The sequence below is a fragment of the Gossypium arboreum genome, chromosome 7, assembly GCF_025698485.1.
Source record: "Gossypium arboreum isolate Shixiya-1 chromosome 7, ASM2569848v2, whole genome shotgun sequence".
NCBI classification, from domain to species: domain Eukaryota; kingdom Viridiplantae; phylum Streptophyta; class Magnoliopsida; order Malvales; family Malvaceae; genus Gossypium; species Gossypium arboreum.
In genome coordinates this window covers 3,965,569-3,990,842 of record NC_069076.1, presented here as the reverse complement: position 1 = coordinate 3,990,842, position 25,274 = coordinate 3,965,569, and the positions used below count along the sequence as shown (strand labels likewise).

The window sequence follows — 25,274 nt, the reverse complement described above, 5'->3', positions numbered from 1 at the left end:
TTACCAGTGGGGTAATTTTAAAATTTCTCTAAACTTTTGGGTCAAGTTGTAAGTAAAAAAAAATGTCTAGAAATTTTCTGAAATAATCTCTTCAGAAACTTTCTAGAATAATCCCTTCAGAAATTTTCTCTCTACAACTTTCTCTTGAATTCAAGTGTGTAAATAATGACACAAGGCTCTCTTTATATAGTGAGAGTTTAGAGAGTTCAACTATGATTAAACTTAATCACTTTAATATTAAATCTTATTAAAATAATAGAATGTTTATCTACAAAATAAAGATTAAATTTAATTTAATATTAAATCTTATTAAAATAATAGAATGTTTATCTACAAAATAAAGATTGAATTTAATTTAATATTAAATCTTATTAAAATAATAGATTAATTATCTACAAGATGAACATTAAATTAAATTTAATATTAAGATAATCAATTTAATATTAAATTAATAAAATATTATTAAGATAAGTCTTAAATTAAATTTAATATTAAACTATTAAAATAATATTATTTTTAAAATAATTAATATGAAATCAAATTATCTAGTAGAATCCCAGTAGGAATGTAACTGATCCACTGCTCGACCACCGATGACCAACTGTCGTTAGCCACCGAGACGCTGCAATCATAGCCACCAACACTGTCGTGTCCGATGATGCAGGTGCGACACTCTTATGGCACATCTAGCCGATTCGATTGCTGCCGGTTCAGTCTGGTCAATGTTGACCCGACCAGTTCAATCTAGCCATCAGTTAGACCGTCGACCCGGTTTCATATAATGGGCCTGGTTCGACCTGGTTGGACCAGTTTTTTAGTCTTGGTCTTGATTTTGGGCTCTCGGGCCCAATTTACACTCTCATGTCTAATTTTCAAGTTCAATTACCCATTGGGTCAATTATCTAACTTGAAAATTAACTTTCAAAAATATCATATTAATTTTAATTGATTTGATTAATTTAATTAATTTAATTTTACTTGATAAAAATTAATTTTTCCAAAAATCACTCATATTTTCCAAATTAATTTTTCAAGAAAATTCTTTAATCAAATTCTCTAGTTGAGCAATTCTCACGACCACCTACTTTAATTCCACATCGAACAGTTAAATTATTCCTAAAGTCATAGAATTTTCTTCTAATTCAAATGCAATCCGATCAAGCTTTTGTTGAGCTAACGAATGGAGCAATTGGACATATACAATTAGGCTCTAGTGATTACAATTGTGTCTAGAAGCATCATTCTGATAATTCGCAATTACTTAATCATGGAGTCAGTCCACAAGGAGTACCATGATAGAAAACTCCTTATTGTATACTCTTTACAAAAACAATTCATCCAACTACTTTGTCTAATGACCTTGTCATGTGTGTGTTACCCTCATATAATATCCTTGATTCATTTGAGTAAATTTATTCACTCAATACAATTCTATTTTATCTCATTATCACTATTGTGTCTTCTTAATCATTAATATAATCACTATCAACAAATGACTATGATAAATTGCTCGTTCGAGAACTAACAACCCGTGACCATTTTCCATATTCATCAATCCACACAATGTTAATGAGAGAATATTATTTACTCTTTAATTGAGCTATGAGTTCCACTGTTGCTAGTAAAGTCATGCATTCACAAGTCATGTACCCACATACTGGCTATGGGCTTGGTTATCTTTAGAGCATAAGCCTCCACCTATATCAAAGCACATGAGTTGCATACGCATGATCAGTGACTAACTCAGGATTTAGGTAAATCACACCAGGAACATCACAAGTGAATTTATTCACAAACGGATTCAGAATTAATTCATCTTGGGTCCAATCCAATGTATCATTCTACCAATGAATACATCTATGTCTCTACTCGTGGAGTCAACTACTGCGATAGCCGAGACTAGTCATCTCCTAAACTAGAATTGTAGACGACATATTAATCATTCTCAGTATTTGAATCAAATGCTCACTTTGATTCTTTTATGGGATCACAGACTTACTGAAGTAAGTTGTCTTTCTCGCAATGTAAATGTTCTTTACAATGCCACTTATCTTTAGTTTGAACTTTAGATAATCAATGAACTAATATTTGATTGCCACAATTTCGTTATGCATGCAAAATATAAAAGACATAAATACAAAAGACATAATAGTGAAATGTGAATTTAACTTTATTTATTTATTCATCGTTCAAATAAATAGAAAACATATACATGTTTACTACAATATTAGCACATTGCCCAATAATTTGTTCTCCCAATATGATCATATTTTATCTCATAGAAACTATTATATCTTTTTTTTTATGAAAAGTCAATTATTATCAAATAGTAATCAAGTCATTCATCATAAAAACGAATGACCCGTGACCACATTTACTTTTCAACAACTATGTAATGCCAATGAAAGGATACCATTTACCCATTTCACAGACTATGAATTTCACTACTGTGAATGACGCTACATACTGCAGAAGTCGTACACCCAACGCATACATAGTTCATCATCCATTCAAGATTTAGGTATGTCATATTATGAATGTCACAAGTGAATAAATCCATAAACGAATTTAGGATCTATTCATCTTAGGTCCAATCTGATGTGTTGTTAGTTCATTTAGTCACATCTATGTCTCTATCTTCTATAAGCTATCAGCTCCGATGCCCGAGACAAAGCCTTTCCCCAAGTGGACTTGATAGAATACATATTAGTCTTTCAATCAGTTTGCTGATTTTTTATTAGACTAAGGACATGTTTAGGTTCATTTACTAATATAAAGTATATTTTCGTATTATGATTCAATCACGTAATATTGCTTAGTATTAGTTTAGACATTAGACAACCAATGTCCAACATTTACTTCCATTTTACTTTGCGAGCAAAAACCATATGATGATAATCATACAAAGTATATTAATGAAATCAATGAATTTGTTTTATTAACAAATCTGTTTGAAAAAATTACAAGTTTACAAACGAATATGCTACACTCAGGGCAACATAAATGAATTCTAAATCATTTGAGTCCTAATTACATATGTCCAATCGGTTCTCTACCAGCTCGTTGAAACCAGAAATTAATTGTGTGTTTGAATAAAAATGAATAGAATGAATAGAAACAAATAAATGAAAAACATTAAAAAATGATTATAGTTTTCTATGAAATGGGGAACTGGAATCATTTAGAAATGAATGTGGTTTTCTCAAAATGGAAAATGCAATGAAGATGAGAAAGGAATCATTTGCAAATGTACATGGATTACTCAAAAATGATCAAAAGAATGAGTTTATGTTTTTGGGCAGTTTTAAAGTTCGAAAATGAAAATAAACCATTTGGTCATAGTAAACAAGTTGAGTTATGAAATACTGAATATATTTTCTTGAAAATTTTATCAGGGGTAAAATCGTCATAATTTTATCGGGGTAAAATTGAGATGAGAAAATTATTTAATTGAAAAATTAATATTTATTTGAGAAAATAGAAAAATATGTATTGGATTGGATTAAATTATAAAGTGTTGGGTTAAATGTCCATAAAACACATATAATTAGGCCCAATACGATAAAAAGCTCAAATCTCCATCATAATACATATGAGGGGAAGCAAACCATATTAGCTCATCTTTCTATCCTAGTTGGACTAGGAAGTTATTTTTCTATTTAAAATAAACCTCTACAATTCAAATAGGGTTCTACCTTCTCTCCCTATAAATAGATGGCATCGGTAGAGCTATTTACACAACTTTAAGAGATTGTTACTCTGTCGAAAAATAGAGAGAATTTATTCTCAACTATTAAATATATTTTTCTAAAATAACAATTATACCAGTTTCTATTAAAGAAGAGAGAATTTTCATTTTCACCCCAAAAAGAAAATAAAACTTTTTCTAATTTTGTGTTTTGATTTAATTGGTTCGAGCTCACACTCAAAGCAATTCATGGTACGAAAATAGCGGAGAAGATAGTTTGGTTGAAAATCAGAAAATATTAAGGATTCGTTTATCGACAACACAGGTACGATTTCGGTCTAAGGTTTATTGCTATAAATATCACAAATTGGGTCAATTTTCAAAATTTTAATTTTTCGTTGTGCAAGAAAACCGTTTTCAAACCAAATTTTTTCCAACAAGAACTTCATCACAAAAGATCGAACCATGCAAGTTTTTCGTTTAATGTTGGCGATTTACAAGTTGGAATGGAGTTTTCTCGAAAGATACTTTTGTTGTTGCAGTGAAGCAGTATAGCATAAAGCATAGGGTGAACTTCCATGTTACAAAATCCCAATCAGAAAAATTTGTGGCCAAGTGCGCAATGCGTGGCAGCAGATGTCCATGGAAAATCATGGTATCTATGAGAAAGAGACGAGGTTCCAGTCAATTAAAAAATATAACACTCCACATGCTTGTGTTGTAGAAAATACATCACATTATCATCCGAGATCAGATTTTGACTTGATCTGTGACATTACCTTACTAATTTTAAAATACTTGAGTTGTTGTACGTATGTCACAAAATCATTTCAAATTGGATTCTGATATGATCTCTGACATCATCTATAACACCCGGATATCTTTACTAACCCGAAAATTTAAGAAGAGATAGGAATAAATCGTAAGGATTAGCAAATTTCCAGAGTCTATCAGGAAATTCAAAAAAAAATCTAGGGCCGAATTACGAATAGTTGTATAGGCTTGAAAGCTCACCCGAAAAATGGGCTTAGATAAAATTTATAACCTGTTTTCTATATAAGTCAGGCATTAGATAAATATTTTTTGCTCGAGCTTGGCTCAAATATATCATGTTATAAAAATATTATTATATTAATTATATATGTTAAATAATAATTATATATTTTTTATACTTATATTAAATTTCTAATCCAATAATAATTAAATACCCATTACCCTAAAATCTTAACGTTCAACTCATTAAATGGGAGTAACTTTATATATTTATCACGTCTGTGGTTTACATTGGTAAAAGCCACATTTTGTTCTCTTTTTTTAGTTGCAGACTGGCACCGTCTTTTATCTCCATATGATTCCTGTTAATAGCTTCATTCTCTCCATTTGGACGGCTTTCAATTCATTCATATGCAACAGTCCAACCCTACTACTGCACTCACCTAATCACCCAAATATCCAACATCTATAGAATCAATGTAATTTGTAAACCCCAAATCAATGAAAGGATAATTAATTTGACATTCTAGGGAAGATAAGTATCAAATGCGTTTGGTCGTCGTTCAAAGGCACGAAATTTAAGGGATCAGATGAATGACACGTTAGGAGAAAGCATTGCCCACGGAAGCTTACCTGCAGCTGCAGGGTCTGTGCTTATAATACAACAAACCGAGTCCAGTAAAATTACAAAACTCCCCCAGTTTCCCATAAATTATTAAGGAAATAATCTAAATTTTCCTCATACGTCGTTAAACAGTAATAATTAAGATTTGTACAAATTTGTCATTTGGTTAAAATGCCAGGGCAAATTAGTCCATTTGACATGCCTTCACCACAAGTGTTCTTTTCCTGAACTTCGCCCACCCCTTTAAAGGACCAGAAAAGCGGGAGATGCAGATATAGACTGCAGTCGCAACCCCACTCAGCCACAAAGAAAAAGGAAAAGGAAACGAAAGAGAAAATCAGAAATAGAAAAAATATGGAGAGGAATCTTAAGATGGAAATTTAATGAAAAGATAATCAGTTTATTAAGTTAAAACGGAGAGGGAATTTTTTTATATGACGAATGGAATAATGCAAGAGCAAAATCTAGAGGAGCAGATTAGGAAACAAATGGGTTGCATGGCTGGTTTCCTTCAGATCTTTGATCGTCACCAGATTCTTACCGGCAAACGCTTGTACTCCACCAAGCGTCTACCTCCTTCGCCGGTTGACCTTTTTTTCTTTAATTTGGGTCTCTGGGAGATTTATTACTACGGTGGGTCATGTTTAATTGTCTTTCTTTGTTTTTTTTTTTTTTCAGGCGAGTGAAACGACATCAGAGGAAGAGAAGGCAGTTGAGTCACCTGTATCATCGAGAGAATTAGAGAAGCGGCCACAAGGTCGGTTAGCACTGTCACCGGAACGTTCAAAGCGATCTCCAGTTATATCAGAGCTCCGGTCTCCGGCGCCTGAACCGTCCACCCCGACGGGAAGCCAGAACAAGATATCTCTTCCGCTTCCAATTTTCGAATCCAAAGAAGGCGGCGGGAGGTCACCGTGGAAATTATCCAAAGATGCTCCAAGGCTCTCACTCGACAGCAGAGCCGTCGTTGATGCTACAGGAAGCCTCAAGCCCTGGGAGATCCGTACAAACCAATGCAAAAGCAACAGCGAAGAAAACGGAGCGGATGATAACAACAAACAACGGTCGCCTAGTGTAATCGCGAGGCTCATGGGACTCGGATCTTTACCGAATTCGGATCCCGAACCTAATGGAAACGCGGAGCTCCGAAGATCGGCGTCGGAAGCTAGAGGCAGAGATCTGTTTCAGTATCGTTTTATTGATGGAGTTAATTTCCATTTAAAACAGAACCTGCAACAAAATTTCCAAAACGAAGAAATTCCGTGCAATGTAGTGAGAGAAAATGTAGCCAAACAAGAGCATTTGATTGGTAACAGATCGGAAAGCTTGAGAAACGCAAGAACCGAACCAATTAAAGCTCCGGTTGGAGGAATAGGCCAAAGGAAATGTTTCTTTGATTCAGCCGACTTTTTTCCCGAGCCAAAGCAAACCGTTTCCATCTACGGTGAGATTGAGAAACGGCTTAAGCTTAGAGGAATCGATAAGCCGGCGAAAGATCTCGAGACTCTTAAGAAATTCCTAGAAGCTTCGCAACTCAAAGGCCTGTTACACAGCAAAAAACCTCCAAACCAAACGAATAAGAGAAACTTTGTTTATGAACATGAACAATCTCCGCTTCCCATTATCAAACCGGGAAGATCACCAGCTTCCGCTGTCAGAAGGATTGGCAACGATTCGCCTCCTTCAAGTAATAAGCCAAGACCTGGTCCTCACCGGAACTTGAGTATCGATGTTCCGCCGGCGATGAGTTCGAGACGTGATCGGCTGGGGAATGAACGGAACCAAAGTAAGCGTAGGGGTTCAATATCTCCTGCAAGGAGTGAGTGCGGCGTGAGGAGTCCTAACAGAAGGCCGTTGAGCGTTGAAACGCAGAGGAGAGGGAATGCTAATGTAGAGCAGAGACGAGTATCTCCGGTTCAGTCCCCTCGTGTTAATGTGAGAAAAATCGTATTGGATCAGACGACCAATAGATCATCCAGTAACAGGAGACCAACGGCTGAGATTTATCAGAAAGAAGAGAAGGTCATATTTATTCCAGCGGAGGATGAAACATCCACCGTTTCAGAGAGTAGCATTAGCACGTCTTGTCAAACCGATACGGAGGTAAATTACTAAATCACTGCGGAGATTTCGCCATCCAATTTCTCATAATTACCGTAATCCATTTAAACTAAAGTAATTTGTTGTTATTTACTTTCTGGGTTCTTTACAGAGATCGAAGGTGGAGGAATACAAGGATGGGAGAAGCCTCTTGGAAAAGTGTGATAAGCTGCTTCACAGCATTGCAGAGATGATCGCTACAACTGAGTTGCAGTCGAGTCCTGTCTCGGTACTTGACTCGTCGTTTTACAAGGATGAATCGTCTGTTTCCCCAGTTAAGAAACGGAGCATTGATTTCAAAGGTAAGAAAACAATATACAAACTGATTTCGATTTGCTAGATTTATTTGCATTCGACAATGATGACGCAAGTAGTTTCTGCTATGATTTGGTAGACTTGATTGTAGTTTTGGCCTAGGACTGTCACTACAGAGGAGTCAAATAGTTTCTCATTCATAACGTAAACATGTAGGAAAGAGAGTGATAACGATGATGAATTTCGTCCTTTTCTTTGACCGTATATACATCACCTTCTTTTTTTTGTTGCATGACCCATACTGAAATCAAAAGATGATACGTGGAGTCCAGCGGCAATCTTATCAGATGATTCCAAGTCCGTAGACAAATCAGAAGTTTGTGATTTCATCTACATTTTCGATATCCTGAGGGCATCCAGTTACTTGCTTGATGACTCCGATATCTTCTTGTTGCTGGAGAAGCAACAACATTTAAAAGGTAAAGACACCTCCAAGGTGTCTAGACTCCAAAGGAAGCTTATATTTGACACCATCAATGAAATCCTCAACCGAAAGAGACAATTGCCGGCATGGAAGCTCGTAAGTAGTACGAAATCAGGGTGTGGAGAACAGCCATCATTGCGGCAAATTTGGTCCGAATTCCAAAAGATTCGGGAGAGAGACTCGTCGGATGACTTGTTTGAGGTGATTTGTAGTGTGTTGAGAAAAGACCTTGCAGGGGATGCCATTAACGGTTGGGGAGATTACCCCATCGAGATGTCCGAATTAGTCCTCAATATTGAACGGGTAATATTTAAAGACCTGATCGTCGAAACCATCTGGGATCTCGCTGCTGCTTCTGGGAAAAGTAATAAAATTCGTAGGCAGTTGGTATTCTGATGAAGAAAGAGGGGAAAAAATTTCTTCGGGCTCTTTATTGTAGTTTTATTATTATTATTATTTTCTTAGCTGTTTTCCTTATTTAACAAAGGATAAATCTCATATTACATTTTAATTATTTATATTTAAAATATTACATTTTGTCACTTATATTAATATGTTGTAATATTTTAGTCATTGAGTCATTAATTATTATTAATAGTGTAACTATAAGTTGATGTAACATATTAAATTATCATTTTAAACCAAAATTTTAAATTAAATTATACAATTGATTCTCATAATTTTTTCTATTTTGAACAATTTAAAATTTTTATATTCTTAACTTTTTTTTCATTCTCTTCTGTTTCTCTTTTTTTTCTCTTCTCCATCTTTTTAGTATTTTTCTTTCTTTAGCTTTAACAAATAGAAAATATAAAAAATATATTAAAAGATATGGAGAATGGAGGAAAATAATGAAGAAATAGAAGAAAATGAAAGTTAGAAGAAAATTAAATTCATCAAAATAAAAAATATTATAACATATCAACGTAAGTAAGTTAAACATATTTTAAATATAAATAATTAAAATAAAATTTAAATTAAATAAAAATAACTATTTTAATAATTTATTTTTAAGAAATTTGGTAGGTGTTTACTGTTGATTTTAGTAGACGCACATCAAACACTACCTATTGCAAGTTGTGTAGAAAAGAAGGGATAATGACTGTAACCAAAATCGAAAATGTACTGCCCAAACTCTCTGATCTATCATAGCATAGTCACATTCAGTCATTTAACATGGCAATAAGAGTTCGTATTCATGAATTAGTAATTTAATTTTTTTTCTATTTTAATTTTGCAAATTAGGAAATTAGAGTGTGTGTATATATATTATAACTAAGAAAATGGCCTGGAGGGGCAGGGACTGCCAAGCCGAAAATAACACTTTTACTCTAAAATATTATAAATTAATAAATACTTAGATCATATTTTGTTCTCAAAAATAATAAAATTTTAATTTAATCTTTTAAAAATTATAACGTTAAAAACTAATATGATAATAAAATTATATTTTAGCTTACATAAAATAGGTAACTTAATTTTCTCTTTGGATTTGTCCTTGACTCTTGCCTAGTAAAAAAATACATTGATTTTTTCTTTTTGGAATAAAATACATTTGTGTTTTTATCTTCTTCTTTTTTTCGTCTTGATCAAGGTGTTATTGGTAGTAGTGACTAATTTTTTCATCGTAAGTGTTTTTCAAAAAAATTACTAATCATGAAATGTACTCCATTCTTATTAATAGATCTTCCTTTAAGAAAATTAGCATTTTTTCACAATTTTTTCTCTATTTCACTTAAAAAATTAGAATGATTGAGTCACTGTCATCTTTTCTCTTTTACTAATGTTGTTATCTTATGCATTTATACTATTTTTAAAATTTTAAATTGAATTTTTACTATTAAATTCATTATATATATATATATATATTGTTGGGGTATGCATGAGATGTTGTAATTACATATTTGTTTACCTAGTTTATTAATAAAAAGCATTGTTAATGTTATTTTAGTTTCTATTTTTGTGTAATAAATAAACTTTGTAATAATAAAGTCTTAGGAATAATATAATTATTTGTAAATGCTCTTAGTTAAGTTTTAATGTTAGTTTGGACAACAATAATGCATTGAGACTACTATATAGTTGATTGATGACAGAGTGTTGTCATTGACATAAGGATGTTAAAATCAATGTATGAGTACATATTAAAGAACAATGTATTGGACTAACCCACCATAAAAATGTTTTTCGGATTATTATGTAATAGTCATAACATTTATCATAGTCATAATTATATGTATTATCCTTAGACTTGATATCATCATTATTCCAACATCGTGAGTCGTATGCTTTGACACAGTCAAACGTCTTTCATAAAAGATTGCACTATAAAGGCTAATGTTGGGTGTGTCACAATCTATGTAGTGGGAGGTCAGTGGTCAAGATAGGATTTGTATTTCCTACAGAATGAGAGTAATACTCCAGGTCTCTTGATCGAGTGAGACTAGAAATGCATAGTCATACTTAAATTAGTTTATATGAAATATTACACTATTTGTTTATCTTAGTCTATTCGGGAATCAATAAACAAGAAATTGGACTGTACAAGTGTGACTATTTCATGACTTGTGTTTAATCTAAATATAAAAGACAAAGGGATGTACTACATAATAATGTTGTCACAACAAACCATGTTGAACCACGACTTCATTCGACTTGAATAGCAATGATGCATTGCTAAATATCACTCACTTTTTATAACATTAGAATTCTTTTAATGTTACTGTCAACGTTAAAGGATCCTATAAGGTCACACTAATATGATTAAATAAGGTAGATAAAAGACGATAAAGGAAGGGAGAAAAAGACAACGAAAGGAAAAGACAAAATGTTTCATATATCCTTAATTAAGCATTTCAACACCTATTTATAATGCTAATAGCAAATCTTTATAATCCCATAATTCTCTCAATTACTCTATACTCCGTCCTTACTATGTTTTAATGGTAACAGAACAAGGCAATAACATGTTTTAACTCAATTTCATACCAGGTACCATATATCAATTCAATTAATTGTTTTTTATTTTATTCAATTTAATCATCTATACTCATACAAGCATTATATACTCATCTCATTACTAAATCATGCAATTTAACATGAATATGCAAAATTAGATTGATCTTAGGTTATAGAGATGCAAACCGAAAACTCATGTCACTCGTCGTCGGCTCTCGAATTTTCATTTTTCACTCAATAGTCCTGTGTCGTCTTTAGCTACGAATAATAATTCAATAATAAAACGGTATCAAATTTCATATAAAATCACATTCAAATTCAAAGTCATACATATTTTTCAATTTATTCAGTTTAGTCCCTAAACCCAAGACAAACTTAACTTTGAATCTAATGCTTCAGATTGAAATCTGATTTCATATTTACTCATTAGAGACCTCTTATTTTCTATTCCTATTGAAATTTTATAATAATTTTATATTTTATTCAATTTGGTTCATAATGTACAAAGCTATCAATCAAGCTTTACAATTTAGTCCTTTTTATAATCTAAGCTTAATTTCTAACCATTTCACACCTAAATCATTCAATTTTCAAGAATGGCAACTTACCAAAATTTTTCCAATTGATCAAATTAACACATGGACCAACTAATTAGGTTCTCATGATAAAAAATCTGTAAAAATTAAAGAAAAATGGCTTAGTTACCTTAGTCAATTTTATAATCGAATGTAAAAGATGAAAGCTTGAAATTTTCTTAGTCTTTACTTTAATGGTGGACGGCAAGAATGAAGATGATTTCTTTCCACTTTCTTAACTATTTACACTAGGATTACAAGCCTAACTATCTTAATTAACCATTCTCAAACCATTAATTAAAACATTTTTATACATTAATTTATTATTAATTAAACTTAAATGTCATCTATCATCATTTCCCACTAACTTTAAAAGGACAATGGTTTAATAATCATTTTGGTCCTTTAGATAATTGCTATCTAAGTACTTAAGTTATTTCCTAATTAAAATCTATAGCGATCGGACTTTTAAAATTTATTCCTTAAGCCTTAATTAACTATTACTTCGATAAATTACAGACCAAACTTTAATATAACAATATATTATACATGAAAATATTAATATTTAATATTTACAAACTTAATTTATGAAAACGAGATCTTGAAATTGTAATTTTTGACACTATTGAATTTTGGATCGTTACATCCAGTTTTTTCATCTTAGCTGAATGATAGAACCATACAATGAAACTTCATCTATCACTCACCAATTGTTGTGCTTGCATACCGAGAGAAAGCAATTATCCATAAAACCTTGGTCCCCATAATGTTATGCATCCAATATTTCCATTCACTCTTGAGGTTAATTAGCATAAAAAAATGGTAAACTACACGGCAAGTCACTTTAAAATAACGTCATTTGTATTTTGGTCACTCTAAATTTTTATTGTCAATTTAATCATTCTAATTAAGATAATTATTCGAATTGGTCACTGCCGTTAAAAATTCTGTTAATCCACTAACAGATTGCTAACATGGTTTTTTTTTTTTTTTTTTTTACTTTTGACTAAAATTAGGTACTTCTCTATGATTAGTACAAAACCCTTCTTCTCCTTACTTGTTTCCTATGAAAAGTAACAAAGGAAAATGAGGATAATTTTGACTGTTTTAAAACAACCCAACCCCACTATCACCCTCAACTTGACATCCTCATCACCATTTCTCGTCTTGGTTCTAGCTTTGTTGTTTGCCGTAAGGTCCTTCTTAGCCATTAGTAATCAAATTTAACTTGCGAATTCAATTTTCCAAGAAATCAAGCAAGCCTTAACAATTCAGTAATATTTACACAATCAAATTCATATTAGCAACATGTTGTACCAAAATAAACAATTTTACTATAACTTTTTTTTTAAATACTAAAATTGTCAAAAAAAAAAGAGTATCGATTGGTGACAGAGATAATATCATTAAAATAAGAGGTTTCGACATCTAAAACGTCATTGCCGCCATAAAAGAAGCATTGGAACAATTGGTAAATGATAATTTCACAGATGATCTCTAACCACATTCTCAGCTTTTTTTTATAATTTCAAAATTAAAAGGAAATTGACAGAGTTGAAGATAAATTGGGAGAGTTTTTCTCTTTTTTTTTTAATTGCTAAAATATTAAATAATGAAAATTTTGAAGTTTTAGTATTTTAACTTTTGTTTCCTGCGCTTATAATACTAATAGAAGACGTAACGACCTCAGTTACTAACTGTCATCTATGAGAGTGGAGTTAGGTTGTTTTAAAATAGTCAAAACTATTTTCATTTTTTTTATTACTTTTCCCAATAAACAAACAAGAAGAAGAAGTTAAAAGAGAATGCCTCTAGCTTTAGTCAAAAGTAATAAAAAAAAAAAATCATGTTAGTAATCTGTTAATGGATGAACGAAATTTTATCAACAGTGACAAATTCAAGCAATTATCTTAATTAGAATGATTAATTTAACAAAAAAATTTAGAGTAACCAAAATAGGAACAACGCTATTTTAGAGTAACCTTTGGTGTAGTTTACCCAAAAAAAATCATACTTACCAAGGGTGTAGGTAGAAATTTGCTTAAGGGGACCAAAGATCAGTGGTATATTTTTAGGGGTTAAAGTGTAATTTCATCATTATATTAACTTGTAATTTCATAAATTTTAAAGGTGCTAAATGACAAATTTACCATTTTGGAGCCAAGGCCACTACTTGCAGCCACTTTCAAGGGCAAAGCCAGGGGGTTGGCAAGGGCCTCGGTCCATTTAAAATAGAAAATTTTCCTTTTAGTCCCTTTATAATTTATAAAATTTTAAATTAGTAATGGTAAAATTACACTTTGGCCTTCCCAAAAAATGATACTTTTTTTTATTTAATCCTTTAAAATTATAAAGATATAGACTATTAAAATGGTAAAATTGCATTTTTCCTATCGTAAAAATATATAACTTAATTTCGACTCCCCTTAAAAAAATTTCTAGCTTCACCCCTAGCCACTTTATTTATGCCCCTATACTTGGCCTTTTAAGAAAGAGTGACGATTAAAAGGTCTAATTATGAATTTCATTCTTTTACTTTACAAAAACTAAAAAATTAATCCCTCTGCTTTAATTTGTCAAAATTTAGACCTCATACTTTTAAGAAAATTAAAAGTTAAGCCAATTTTTGGTAAGCACATGAATATGAATTGTTGTTCTTTCCCCTAATTTATTTCATATAAATTATTAAACAATTAATTTCTAGGCCAACGATTTAATAGCAAGGTTTAACAGTATTACCCAATCGTATTAACTTCTTAATTTTCATAAAGTAGGAAGACCAAATTTCCACAAATTAAAATAAAGTGACTAACTTCTTAATTTTCATAAAGTAGAGAGTTGAAATTCAAAATTAGACCATGGTTAAACAAATTATATAGGCTAAGCTTAGCTTCTTGGGGAGGACATAGAAAATTGGGCCTTGGTTTACTTTAATCCAAACAATTTGGGCCAAATTGGTGCTATGATGGTTGCATATACGCCAGTTATAATACACAAAACAAAATTGGATTGGACCCATATGGCACCGAGCTGTTTCTGTTGAAAAAGAACTATTTTTTCTCTTTTCCATAGACGAATTGCTGGAAATGGTGGAACGTGAAAATCGATGATTTTCCGTCTACGGTACTACTTCTCATATTTCGTCTTTCAATGTTTCTTTTTTCTAAATTATTGTTTCATCATTAAAGTTATAATCATTCAGAGAGTTCTAGCCAAAAGTTTGATTTCTTTGACTTGCTTGCATTTATTTTTCTTTCATCTTTGCCTTTAGTCCAGACATAGTGGAAACTGGAAAGTTGAAAGTATTCCAATTTTGGGTTTTTCTTGGAAGACACTTTACAATGGTTTTTTTAATTTATTATTATTATTTTTTTTTTTTGCAGTTTAAAATGTGGGGTTTTGATTTTTGAAGACATAATTATAATAATGAGAATTGGTCATGGTGACCTAATCAATTGCTTTCTACTTTTATGTGATTGGAAGCTCTGAATTCAGTCTAAACTGATGTCATTTTGAACCAAATGTGACCTCATCTTTATTGTTTAAAGTAAATAAGGAAATTTTAAATCATCTGGGAATCAAAACAAGCATGTGAATTGTGATATTGTTCCATTAGGAATGTTGTTAGTGCAAGTGCTAGCTTTTTTTAGCTCTGGGGCATTTTTTATGGCTAGATATGGGATGTTCATTAGGCAACACGTTTAAAGTTGTGTGGAGCATTGCAATTTGTGATGAAGGGGCTGGAGGTGAAGCTTTATCAAGAAAAAAAAAATGAAATATTAGGCTTTGTTCGGTAGAGTGGAAACTAGAAAGAAAATTGGAAAGCTTGGTAGTAAAGATGAAAAATGAGAGAAAAGAAATGAGACTTTTGAAAAATGCATAATTTTGAACTAATTTATATCTCGTTTTTATTACCTCTTCGCTTATCATTCCAATTTGGAATGATTTGTTTTTATGCATTAGGACGGAAAATGATCATATCTCTTTTTTCTTTCCTCTCACTTCTCTTTCATACCAAGCATAATCAAAATTTATTTTCACTTTTCTACTCCCTCTTTACATCTTTCCACTTTAACACTTAACCTCACACACCCTTATTGTTTAGGTATAGGAAGCCACATTAGATAGTAGTGGTTATTTTCTGGCCAAAATAGTATTATGAATTTGACTGTCCTTTGCTACATTTCTCTTAAATCCTTTCAGGTCATCCTAATTTTTGCTTATTTGGTATGTAAGAACCAAATTTCCTGGATCGCTGATCTTAGTGTAAGAACCAAAGTAATCATCATCATAAATCAAAGGTTCTATGTAAACCGAAAACCATCAGTTTGTCTGTACTTGTATTAACTATTTGATTTTGGTTTCATGAAGTGACAGCATGTGTTAGGTAGCGCATATTGCCTAATATGGAGGCTTTGGGGACATTATGGCCTTTATTTGTGAATTGTGAATATAGAAGGGAATAAAAATATATATAGGTCATCTAGTAGAGTTCTTAAAGTGTTAAAATAACTTAGCAAGAGATCTAGATGACAAAGTCTTAGGAATTTCAGCCTGTAACTACATTCTTCAACAACCAAGATTTAGAACCATGTGTTTTTAGCTATTTTTGAATACCTTAGGCCCGGTTGCCATTTTGATTATACCAATATTAGTTCTCGTTCACATTCTGTGATATTGAAATCCAAACGTTGTCATCTTAGAGTGACACAAATTTCTTTCTAGTCTCCAATATGTTTTGTCCGCCCACTTGTTCCTGTTGTCTCATATTTGAATGCCGATTAACTTCAAAACATTATTATGAAGGGAATTAACTTTCGGCTGAATTTCAAGGGGATGGTGGGTCTACCAGTCACTTTCTCATTGAGACAGAAATAAAGGAAAGCAGAATCTTAGATTGCTCACTTGGCAGCACCTAAGGTGGGAGACACAACTGGTCCACTCTTGCTGACCTCAAAGCCTACAATGATTTTTCAGTCAAAAACACTTCTCCTAATAGGAAAGATAGTTGGCTTTTCCATTAGCGTTAATTAAATAGTAGAAGTACATCATCATGGTCAAACTCCTCATCAAAAGCTCAAAGAAACCTCTAGTGTATCCATTTCTCTGCTTATAGAATTTGCTAAGTGATGTTACAGTTTTAAGAATAAAAAAATCATCCATTTTATAATCTGTTAACAAGAACCCCTTTTTTTGTGGGTTGGAGAGGGGGGTGCTCTTGTTTAATATGTGCAACTTGGTGAGTGTATTCTCTGAACATTCAAAAAAGTGTGTTCGTGAGGGAGATGCTAAGTAAGCTGTTTCTACACATTGAAGGGTGATATGATACTTGTCAGAGATCTACTAGCAGAAGTAGTGTAGTGATAAAGAAGCAATTCATTGATAATTTCTATCATCCCTGGGATGGTTGAGTTCCCTTGCAGATTTGAGATTTAATGGAGGATTAAAATAGACATTGTTGTCTGAGCATGTGAAACAAATTCTTTCTGCAAGGTTCATCGTCTTCTAAATCCTTTTCTTAAAACACTAAGCAATAAATTTTCTAAGATGAAATTCTCTTCAGTAAGAAATGATAATTTAGATGAAAGAGTTCCCAATTTGTGTAATACCAATAGTTCCTATCATTTATGATATCAATCCTTATTTATCTTGTTTACAAGCTTTGCTTGTTTAGCCATAATATCTGAATGTAAGCTAAATCTTAGTTTGGAATGCTAAAATTACTTTTCTGTTTATTTTTTGTACTGTCAAGCCATATGACTAGTATTATCTATGACTTAAGTTTCAACTTTCTACCAGAGAATATATTGAGGTTGGTTAACACACCTTAATCGAAGATTAGATCTGTGCCAAGTTCTGCACTTTTTTAACACCCTTTCAGTGCCTTTGTATTGTTTATTTTACTGCCCAAAATGCAACATGCTACTTTTCTATTAGACTTATTTTTGTATGGTTGTTTGTGTTTATGTGCAAGTTCGATGCTCTTATTGCATTCTCATTTTTGAATTATGAAAAACGACATTAATTTAGTATTTTACTGTTACTCTATTTAAAATGTGAAAAGAGCTCACCAAAATCCTCAACATTTAATTTTCTAGGAACTATGTTTGTCTTGAGTTTCTTGAAAAGAAAAGGCTTTTACTGGTTGCACTGAAGAAATTATAGTGTAGGATGGAATGTTTCTGAATTCCAACAAGAAAACTTTTCAGTATTTTACATATCTTTGTATTGAACAATAGTGAAGATTTTCAGGTTATCTGTTATCATCAATGAAAACCCTAATGAAAGCATCCCTCTGTACCTCTCTGCATTAGCCTGAGCTCTTCACTGTGTGCTGTTGGTTTGCCCTACCTGCATATGATATTTAGAAAGGATAGTTTTGGTCAGAAATACAATTTCCACTGTCATATTAGGCACTCATGGAAGCTCATTTGTGCCAGGAACAGCTTTGAGTTGGACAAGATGGAGGACCTAATATGAGATTCTACTATGCACCAGAATGATAAACTGAGGATTATGAGTAAAAATAAAAAGATGAAGTTGTACAGAAAGGGCAGTTTAAATAAATTATTACATAATTTGTAGCAAGGCTGCTTGAGCACCGGATCATCATTTGGTGTTGGAGGATCCTGACCGAAAATCATTTCGCAGCTCATATCATCAAAATCTGCAGTTAAAGTGGATTACTGTTTCTGTTAACTGTTCTGATGGATTGGCTTCATTCATCTTTATCATGGCCACTTCTCAACTAAAATGGAGTGTAAATAGTAATGATCTTCTGCTTCTCATGAATGATAGGTACGTGGAAGTGTGAATAAAATTCAACTTTGATATTTTTAATGATACAATTTCTAATCACATTGTGATTTTATACGGAATTGGTTGTAGAATAATGATTGGCTTCATGGGAACCAGAAGAATTTGGCCTCTTTCATAACGAGTTGATACATGGAATTAATCATAAGATTGTTATGCCCAAGTTTTACGGCCTAGATTGAATATAAGAATTAATATCATGATTTCATATATGCATAATGCATTGCATTTTGTGTTATTTTACATGCTAGTACACTCGGTTGAGGTTGGATGGGTCCACTTGCAGCTTTGCACCCTAAGTGCTTAAGCATGTGGGTCCTTCTTTGACATAATGAGCATGAGCTCCACATTCTAGTGCAGCCACTGTTACTCTTTGGAATTATTATTCTTTTCCCTTTTTCCTGTTCAATACTTGCATTTTTTCCATTTACTTTTAATAGGAAATTGGGTTTTATTTCATTTAATCATCGACGTTAACATTGATGTGAATGATGAAAATACAGGTTCTGAATGACTGTATACTTACTTGGAACCATGTTGAGTGGCATTCCTAGGGAATCCTTAATAAAGGCTTGAGATGGCATCTTGCATAGGTTGATGCACATTCCTACACAGTTGCTTTGCTCTAGGAACCTACAAAGAAAGCAGATATTAGAGGATTACCAAGATGATCTAAGGGTGATGCAAAGTTTAACAATGATTTTGATATTTCCGACGAGGATGATGATGACGACGATGACCATCATGATAGCAATGGACAAAAACAGGAGTCCACCACACAATCATTGGAACAGGTTATTTACCGTATGAGAGTTTCTTTAAATTGGTGAGGTGGGTCTCCATCTTGGATTAGACCATAGTGCTAATTATTGTACATAATTGAGAGGTTTGGTATAATTACCTGCACTTTTTCACATACACTACATTCTTTTCTCTTCTTCCGTTGAGCTCCGATTCCCGAACCTTGTGGCATTGATTCCATAAGAATGTTAGATTTCTTTCACAAAGTTCATAATGAGATATATATATATATATATATATGCATGCTGTCTTGTTATATCCTTATATGCATACATTGAAAAGGATAAAAATTAGTATAGCAAAGGAATATAGTTTAATAGGCTTACCTCAGAAGGTCCAATGAGCCAAGCAAAAAACACAGTGGTGAAGGCGGCGAAATATTCCCTTGTGAATTGACATTGGGGTAACAACGTTTTTATCTGCCGGATTACCACCACATCATTTACATCCTTATTAATTTAATATCCCAGGTAAAAGTATCATTTGGTTCCCTGTATTAAAAGTCAGATTGCAGTTTGCACTCTACTAAAAAATAGATAAGTTAATCTATGTACATTAAGTCAAAAAGCAAACTCATTTTTGTATATCAATATGAGATACACGTAAGACACCACGTGTCACTATCTAATTATTTCGTTAATCATGTCAATTTTTAACAATACAAATGGATGAAAATTTTAGCAAAAAAGATCAATTTGCTCTTTGATCTAATATACAGGGATTAATTTGCCTAATTTTTTAATAGAAAGGGTAATATGCAATTTAACTTATAGTACAAAGCCTTCATGATACTTTTATCAATATACCATTTACCCTTCGTTAAAAAAACACCCTAGACAAGGATATATAACGTATGAACACGTAAATTATCATGCAAACATCACTTTTCTAGGTTTATCCTTGGACGCCATTGTTTGGTAAAAGAACTCATATGAGTTGCATGTTGTAATGCATTTAGCATGACAAAAAGAAATGAATAAAACTTGCCATGTTTAGAATGAGCTTGGGGATGGCGGTGTCAAGAACTTGAATGACAAGCTCCTGTTGCGTTTTTGTATTAAATTTCTTGGACATCATTGCTGTTGTCTCTACCAAGCTCTCATACCCACTCAACATGCTCTTTACCCCTGCATATATATACACACACATTTTCAACATTTCTTTTTTCTGATCACCTTCCCATAGAACAAAAAAATCATGGTATCCACATGGAAATGAAACCTGTTGCAGCTTGTAAACTCTGGGATAGATAATTAATAGCCCATAGATCAAACCAGTTATCATTATGGACACTACTGCTGTCCTGTGCTACCTCACGTTTGCTATCTGCAGGCTTTAACTTCAACCTCAACCTCTCCTTCGTTCCACTTCCGACTACGCTTTCAGCCGGCCTCGCTAGCACCGCCCGAACCGGAGAGCATCGCTGTTTATTTACTCCCCGCGATGACGTCCCCGTCGGGGTCCTGCTTTGTAAAACTACCTTAGCTTCCATTAATGAAATTTGTATGAATGGAGGAGGAAGGTTTAAGCATATAACAACAAAATGTGCATGTCAAGCATATTGGAGAAAGGCTATATATATACATATACACATAAACGAGGGGATATATTTAATGGGTTTTTTTTTGGGAATCTTTTGAAGATGTTCGCAATACTTGGATAATCACAAGGTGGTGTTTAAAGATGCTGTTTTTGGTGGTAAGCTTTTGTTGGTATTGGGGGAAATACAAATGCTGAGCTCTTAACAATACAGGTAGTACAAGTGGAGATTTAATGCTGTTTTTTAGTGACTTTTTGTTTTTATTTTTAGTGGAAAAATTGAAAATTTCAATGCTTCACAATATCACTTCAGCTATGTCGTTTTATTTACAAAAAACCAGTGGCCACCTTTTTTTCTAGGCCAAGTAATTCAATTCAAGCCCCATTCTTGATATTTTGTTGTAATTAAATTGGTGTGTGGATCTCAATTTGCTTGGTCGAAATTCATTTATCAAAAAGGTTAAATGATATTTGTTTATCAATTTTGACAAAATTTTAGATTTGGTAAATTAATCTACGGTTAATTATATATTGTGTCATATGAGGATACTTTAATTAATATGTCATATAAAAAAACTACGGAAATCATTGTATTAGGAATCAGTTTACATTTTATCCCTTTTACTAAAACAAATGAGCAAATTAGTCTTTATCCGTTAGATCAAATAGTAAACTAGTCATTTCTGATAAAAAAAAATCATCAATTTCTACCATTAAAAACTAAACCATAGGGTGTGGTGGTTGCTCACCTTGTCCCTTAACCATGTGGTCAGGGGTTTGATCCCCGCTCAATAGATTGGAGCATATTATGGTTAACCATTCATCTCTTCAGAGAGTACCTACGATGAGGGAATTAATCAGTGTTGTTGGTTCTAGATACCTTGGTTAATACCAAAAAGAAAAAAACTAGCATGGTTGATGGAATAACAAATAATTACACGTGATGTGCCACATGTGCTTTATGCTAATGTACTAAAACCAATTTTTTACAGTAAAAATGGATGGAATTTTTAACAAGATCAATTTGCTCTTTGATCTAACGTACAATGATTAGTTTCCTCATTTTTTTAGTAGAATGGACAAAATGCAATTTGAATCCTAATACAAAGGCTTCTATGGTACTTTTACCCAATATGTCAAGTTAACAAATTTTAATAAAAATACTATCATTAATTATTAAACTAAGATTTTTAAATTATTAAAAAAAAACCAACAGAACTTAAGTGTTAATTTTTAAAATATAGTATCAAATTTGATGAGCTGATGCATATTTTAATGAGACCTGTGTAACGTCCCCCTACCCGAGACCGTTGCCGGAGTCAAGTAGGAGACATTACAAAACTTATCTTAGCACTTAAACAGTTTTCGTAGTAAACTATCCATCTGCGTCATGGTTGCTAAAAAAATCATATCTCGAGTTACGAAACTCGAAATCCAATTCCGTAAATTTTCCCTGAAACTAGACTCATATATCTACTTACTAATTTTTTTCTAGAATTTTTGGTCAGGCCAATTAGTACAGTTTATTAGAAGAAGTCTCCCCTGTTTCAGGGTTCGGCTACTCTGACCCTTGTGCACTACGAATCAAATTTCTTCCTTTACAGAAATCCAATGACTATGCCATTTGTTTCAATTAAAAATAGACTCAATAAGGAATCCATAAAAATAAAGTTTGAGTCCTAATTCTTAATACACAATTTATGGTGAATTTCTAAAGTCAGAACAGGGAATCCAGAAATTGTTCTAACCCTGTTTCACCAAAACGTAAATATCTCATAAAATACAACTCTTTTACCTATTTTGTTTCTTCCATATAAAAATAGATTCATTAAGCTTCAATTACATATTTTATTCATCATCTAATTCACTTTATAATATTTTTGGTATATTTTCAAATTTGGACTACTGTTACTGTCCAAATCTGTTTTAGTATAAAATGTTGATAACTAAGTTTATAACATCATCATTTCTTCTCTCTACAACATTTACCAACAATTTCTCTTATTACTCTTCACTAACATATCAAAACATACCATACTTAAGGTTTTGGTAACATTTACAAAACATACCAAAATATCACTTAACAACTTAGATACTTTCAAAATGACCAAAAGACATCCTAGGTACAATGCCATTTTCTAAAAAGATAGAAACTTCACCAATTTGAGTTTGGGGATCGGCTTGTATGCTGAGTCCTTATACTTTCGTACCTAGCCTGCGCACAGAAACAAACCGTACGCTGAGAATACTCTCAGTGGTATTTCTATAAACAATAGCTTAATCAACTTTAAGACATGGTAATTCAAACACATTATTGCTATTATTCAATATCAATCAGTACTTTAATAACCTTTACTTTATTTACCCTTATTAACATAACTCGGACACTAACGGATACACGGATCCAACCCACACTCCGGGATAAGCACATAGTGCTTCATCGAACAAATCCGAACTTTAACATTATAGTACACAAAGTACTTCATCGGAACAAATCCGAACTTTAACGATGAGTCGACACATAGTGTCTCATCGACTCAATGTCGAAATATCCCAATACTTCCAATTCCTATGACATGTCAACTATATCCGACTAGCCCGACATCATTAATAGGGTATTCAAAATCACATTCATTTCAATATGGTAAAATACTTACCTCATTCACATTTTAATACAATATAAATATCAAATATAGCAATAACGATTAAGCTCGGTTTATAGAAATACAAACCACTATTTATCGAATTTAAGTGATATCTTCGTTCACTTTCTCTTTTCCCTTCTTTGATGACGTATCCCGTGCTACGTTTGCTACTAACAATCATACAATTAAAAATCATCAATATACTAATTCATAAAACACATTTTCACTTTCTATCAAACTTTTACAAAAATTCCAATTTCATCCTTTTCCATTACTAATCTTTTTTCTTTAACTTAAGCTTCATATTCTCTTTTAATCAACTCATTAACAATTTCTAACTCATAAAATTCATTATAAAACATAAATTTTGAGCTCTATTCAACTTAATCCCTATTTAAACCTAACTTAGAATTCTTTTAATAAATCACTCAATTTTCACTTCTAACTTCAATTCCTATCAATTTAACCCATAAAACCTCAATTTATTCAACTAAATCAATATCTAAAAATTTTCTATTTTTCTTCATTTTAACCTCATACATGTAGAACTTTGAATTAGGCATCCATAAACATAAAAATCATAAGAAAATGAGCTAAAACAACTTACCAATTAATCTTTAGGGCCTTAATCCTCAAATTTTCCTTTTCTTTTCTTTCTTTCTTTCCTTCTTTCTTTCTCACGTTTGCTCTCTGTAACTCTTTCTATGTTTCTTTACTCATTATTATTAACCTATAAAAATATAAATTAACATGTGTAATAGCTATAACATAAAATATCTTATAGCTATTACACATATATACCAACTATTACACATGTTATATCATACATTCACACACATGGCACTTAGGGTCTAATTGCTAGATTAGTCCCTTTTACTAATCTTTAATCTATAATTAAACTTTTATACCGTATGCAATTTAGTCATTATTCTAAATCCAAGCTACTTAACTTAATCAAACATTAAATAACCATTCAACTATAATTCATAAATATTTCTAATAAATATTCATGAATAAATTTCACGAAACAAGACTCAAGACTCAATTTACGATCAGTAACTTTCGGTTCATTACAATTCTCTCCCCTTAATAAATTTCGTCCTCGAAATTTACGAAAAGAGATGGGGTATTGAGATCTCATCGTTTCTTCCGGTTCCCACGTAGCTTCTTCAACACTGTGACTTCGCCATAGCACTTTTACTAAAGGAATACGTTTATTACGTAATTCTTTTACCTCTCGTGCTAGAATCTCAACTGGTTCTTCTTCATACGATAAGTCAAGTCGAATCTCTACATTCTCGGTAGTAATAACATGTGAAGGATCTGATCGATATCTTCTTAGCATAGAAACATAGAAGACATCGTGCATTTTACGTAGTTCGGAGGTAAGGCCAATCGATACGCCTTGGTCCAATTCTCTCAATAACCCGTAAGGCCCAATAAAACGAGGACTTAATTTTCCTTTTGACCAAATCTTAGAATTTTCTTCCAAGGTGAAACTTTTAAAAATACTTTATCCCCGATCGAGTATTCAATATCCCGTCGTTTCAAATCTGCATCGATTTACATCTATCAAAAGCGTTTTCAATCTTTCCGAATTTTCTTAATCAGTATTTTCTCATTTCTTGAACCAATTCAGTCCAATCATCTTCTTCTCATTCGATTCATCCAACATACGGTGATCGGCATCTTCGCCCATACAAAGCCTCATACTGATTGCCATCTCAGATACTTGATTGAAACTATTATTATACACAAATTCGCTAATGACAAATAATATTCCGATTAGGCTCAA

The 25,274-nt window shown here is 32.3% G+C and overlaps 2 protein-coding genes and 1 long non-coding RNA gene across 3 annotated transcripts; 2 read left to right on the top strand and 1 right to left on the bottom strand.

Annotated features, from left to right (window-relative positions):
- The first annotated feature begins 5,442 nt into the window (after positions 1–5,442).
- Positions 5,443–8,748, top strand: LOC108481425 (protein LONGIFOLIA 1-like). The gene is made up of 4 exons (XM_017784583.2): positions 5,443–5,890; positions 5,985–7,409; positions 7,519–7,708; positions 7,976–8,748. Exons 1-4 carry the CDS (start codon positions 5,741–5,743, stop codon positions 8,539–8,541), a joined length of 2,331 nt encoding a protein of 776 aa, XP_017640072.1. The 5' UTR covers positions 5,443–5,740; the 3' UTR covers positions 8,542–8,748.
- Positions 8,749–14,684: 5,936 nt separating this feature from the next.
- Positions 14,685–19,501, top strand: LOC108470917 (uncharacterized). The gene is made up of 3 exons (XR_008285574.1): positions 14,685–14,801; positions 18,119–18,476; positions 18,998–19,501. It is a non-coding gene; the product is annotated as an uncharacterized LOC108470917 (long non-coding RNA).
- Positions 17,796–21,018, bottom strand: LOC108470909 (beta-carotene isomerase D27, chloroplastic). Its single transcript, XM_017772433.2, has 7 exons — positions 20,517–21,018; positions 20,283–20,422; positions 19,622–19,714; positions 19,396–19,457; positions 19,021–19,127; positions 18,253–18,345; positions 17,796–18,029 (listed from the first exon to the last, which is right to left on the bottom strand). Exons 1-7 carry the CDS (start codon positions 20,785–20,787, stop codon positions 17,989–17,991), a joined length of 807 nt encoding a protein of 268 aa, XP_017627922.1. The 5' UTR covers positions 20,788–21,018; the 3' UTR covers positions 17,796–17,988.
- Between the last annotated feature and the right edge of the window lie 4,256 nt (positions 21,019–25,274).

What these genes read in the sequence shown, in the direction of transcription:
- LOC108481425 (XM_017784583.2), top strand. Translation starts at nt 5,741, where the DNA reads ATGACGAATGGAATAATGCAAGAGCAAAATCTAGAGGAGCAGATTAGG. An exon ending in CTTGTCAAACCGATACGGAG is followed by an intron (nt 7,410 to 7,518) that starts GTAAATTACTAA and finishes GGTTCTTTACAG; the next exon opens with AGATCGAAGGTGGAGGAATA. An exon ending in ACGGAGCATTGATTTCAAAG is followed by an intron (nt 7,709 to 7,975) that starts GTAAGAAAACAA and finishes TGAAATCAAAAG; the next exon opens with ATGATACGTGGAGTCCAGCG.
- LOC108470909 (XM_017772433.2), bottom strand. Translation starts at nt 20,787, where the DNA reads ATGGAAGCTAAGGTAGTTTTACAAAGCAGGACCCCGACGGGGACGTCA. An exon ending in CCAAGCTCATTCTAAACATG is followed by an intron (nt 19,715 to 20,282) that starts GCAAGTTTTATT and finishes GTAATCCGGCAG; the next exon opens with ATAAAAACGTTGTTACCCCA. An exon ending in GTGTATGTGAAAAAGTGCAG is followed by an intron (nt 19,128 to 19,395) that starts GTAATTATACCA and finishes CTTTCTTTGTAG; the next exon opens with GTTCCTAGAGCAAAGCAACT.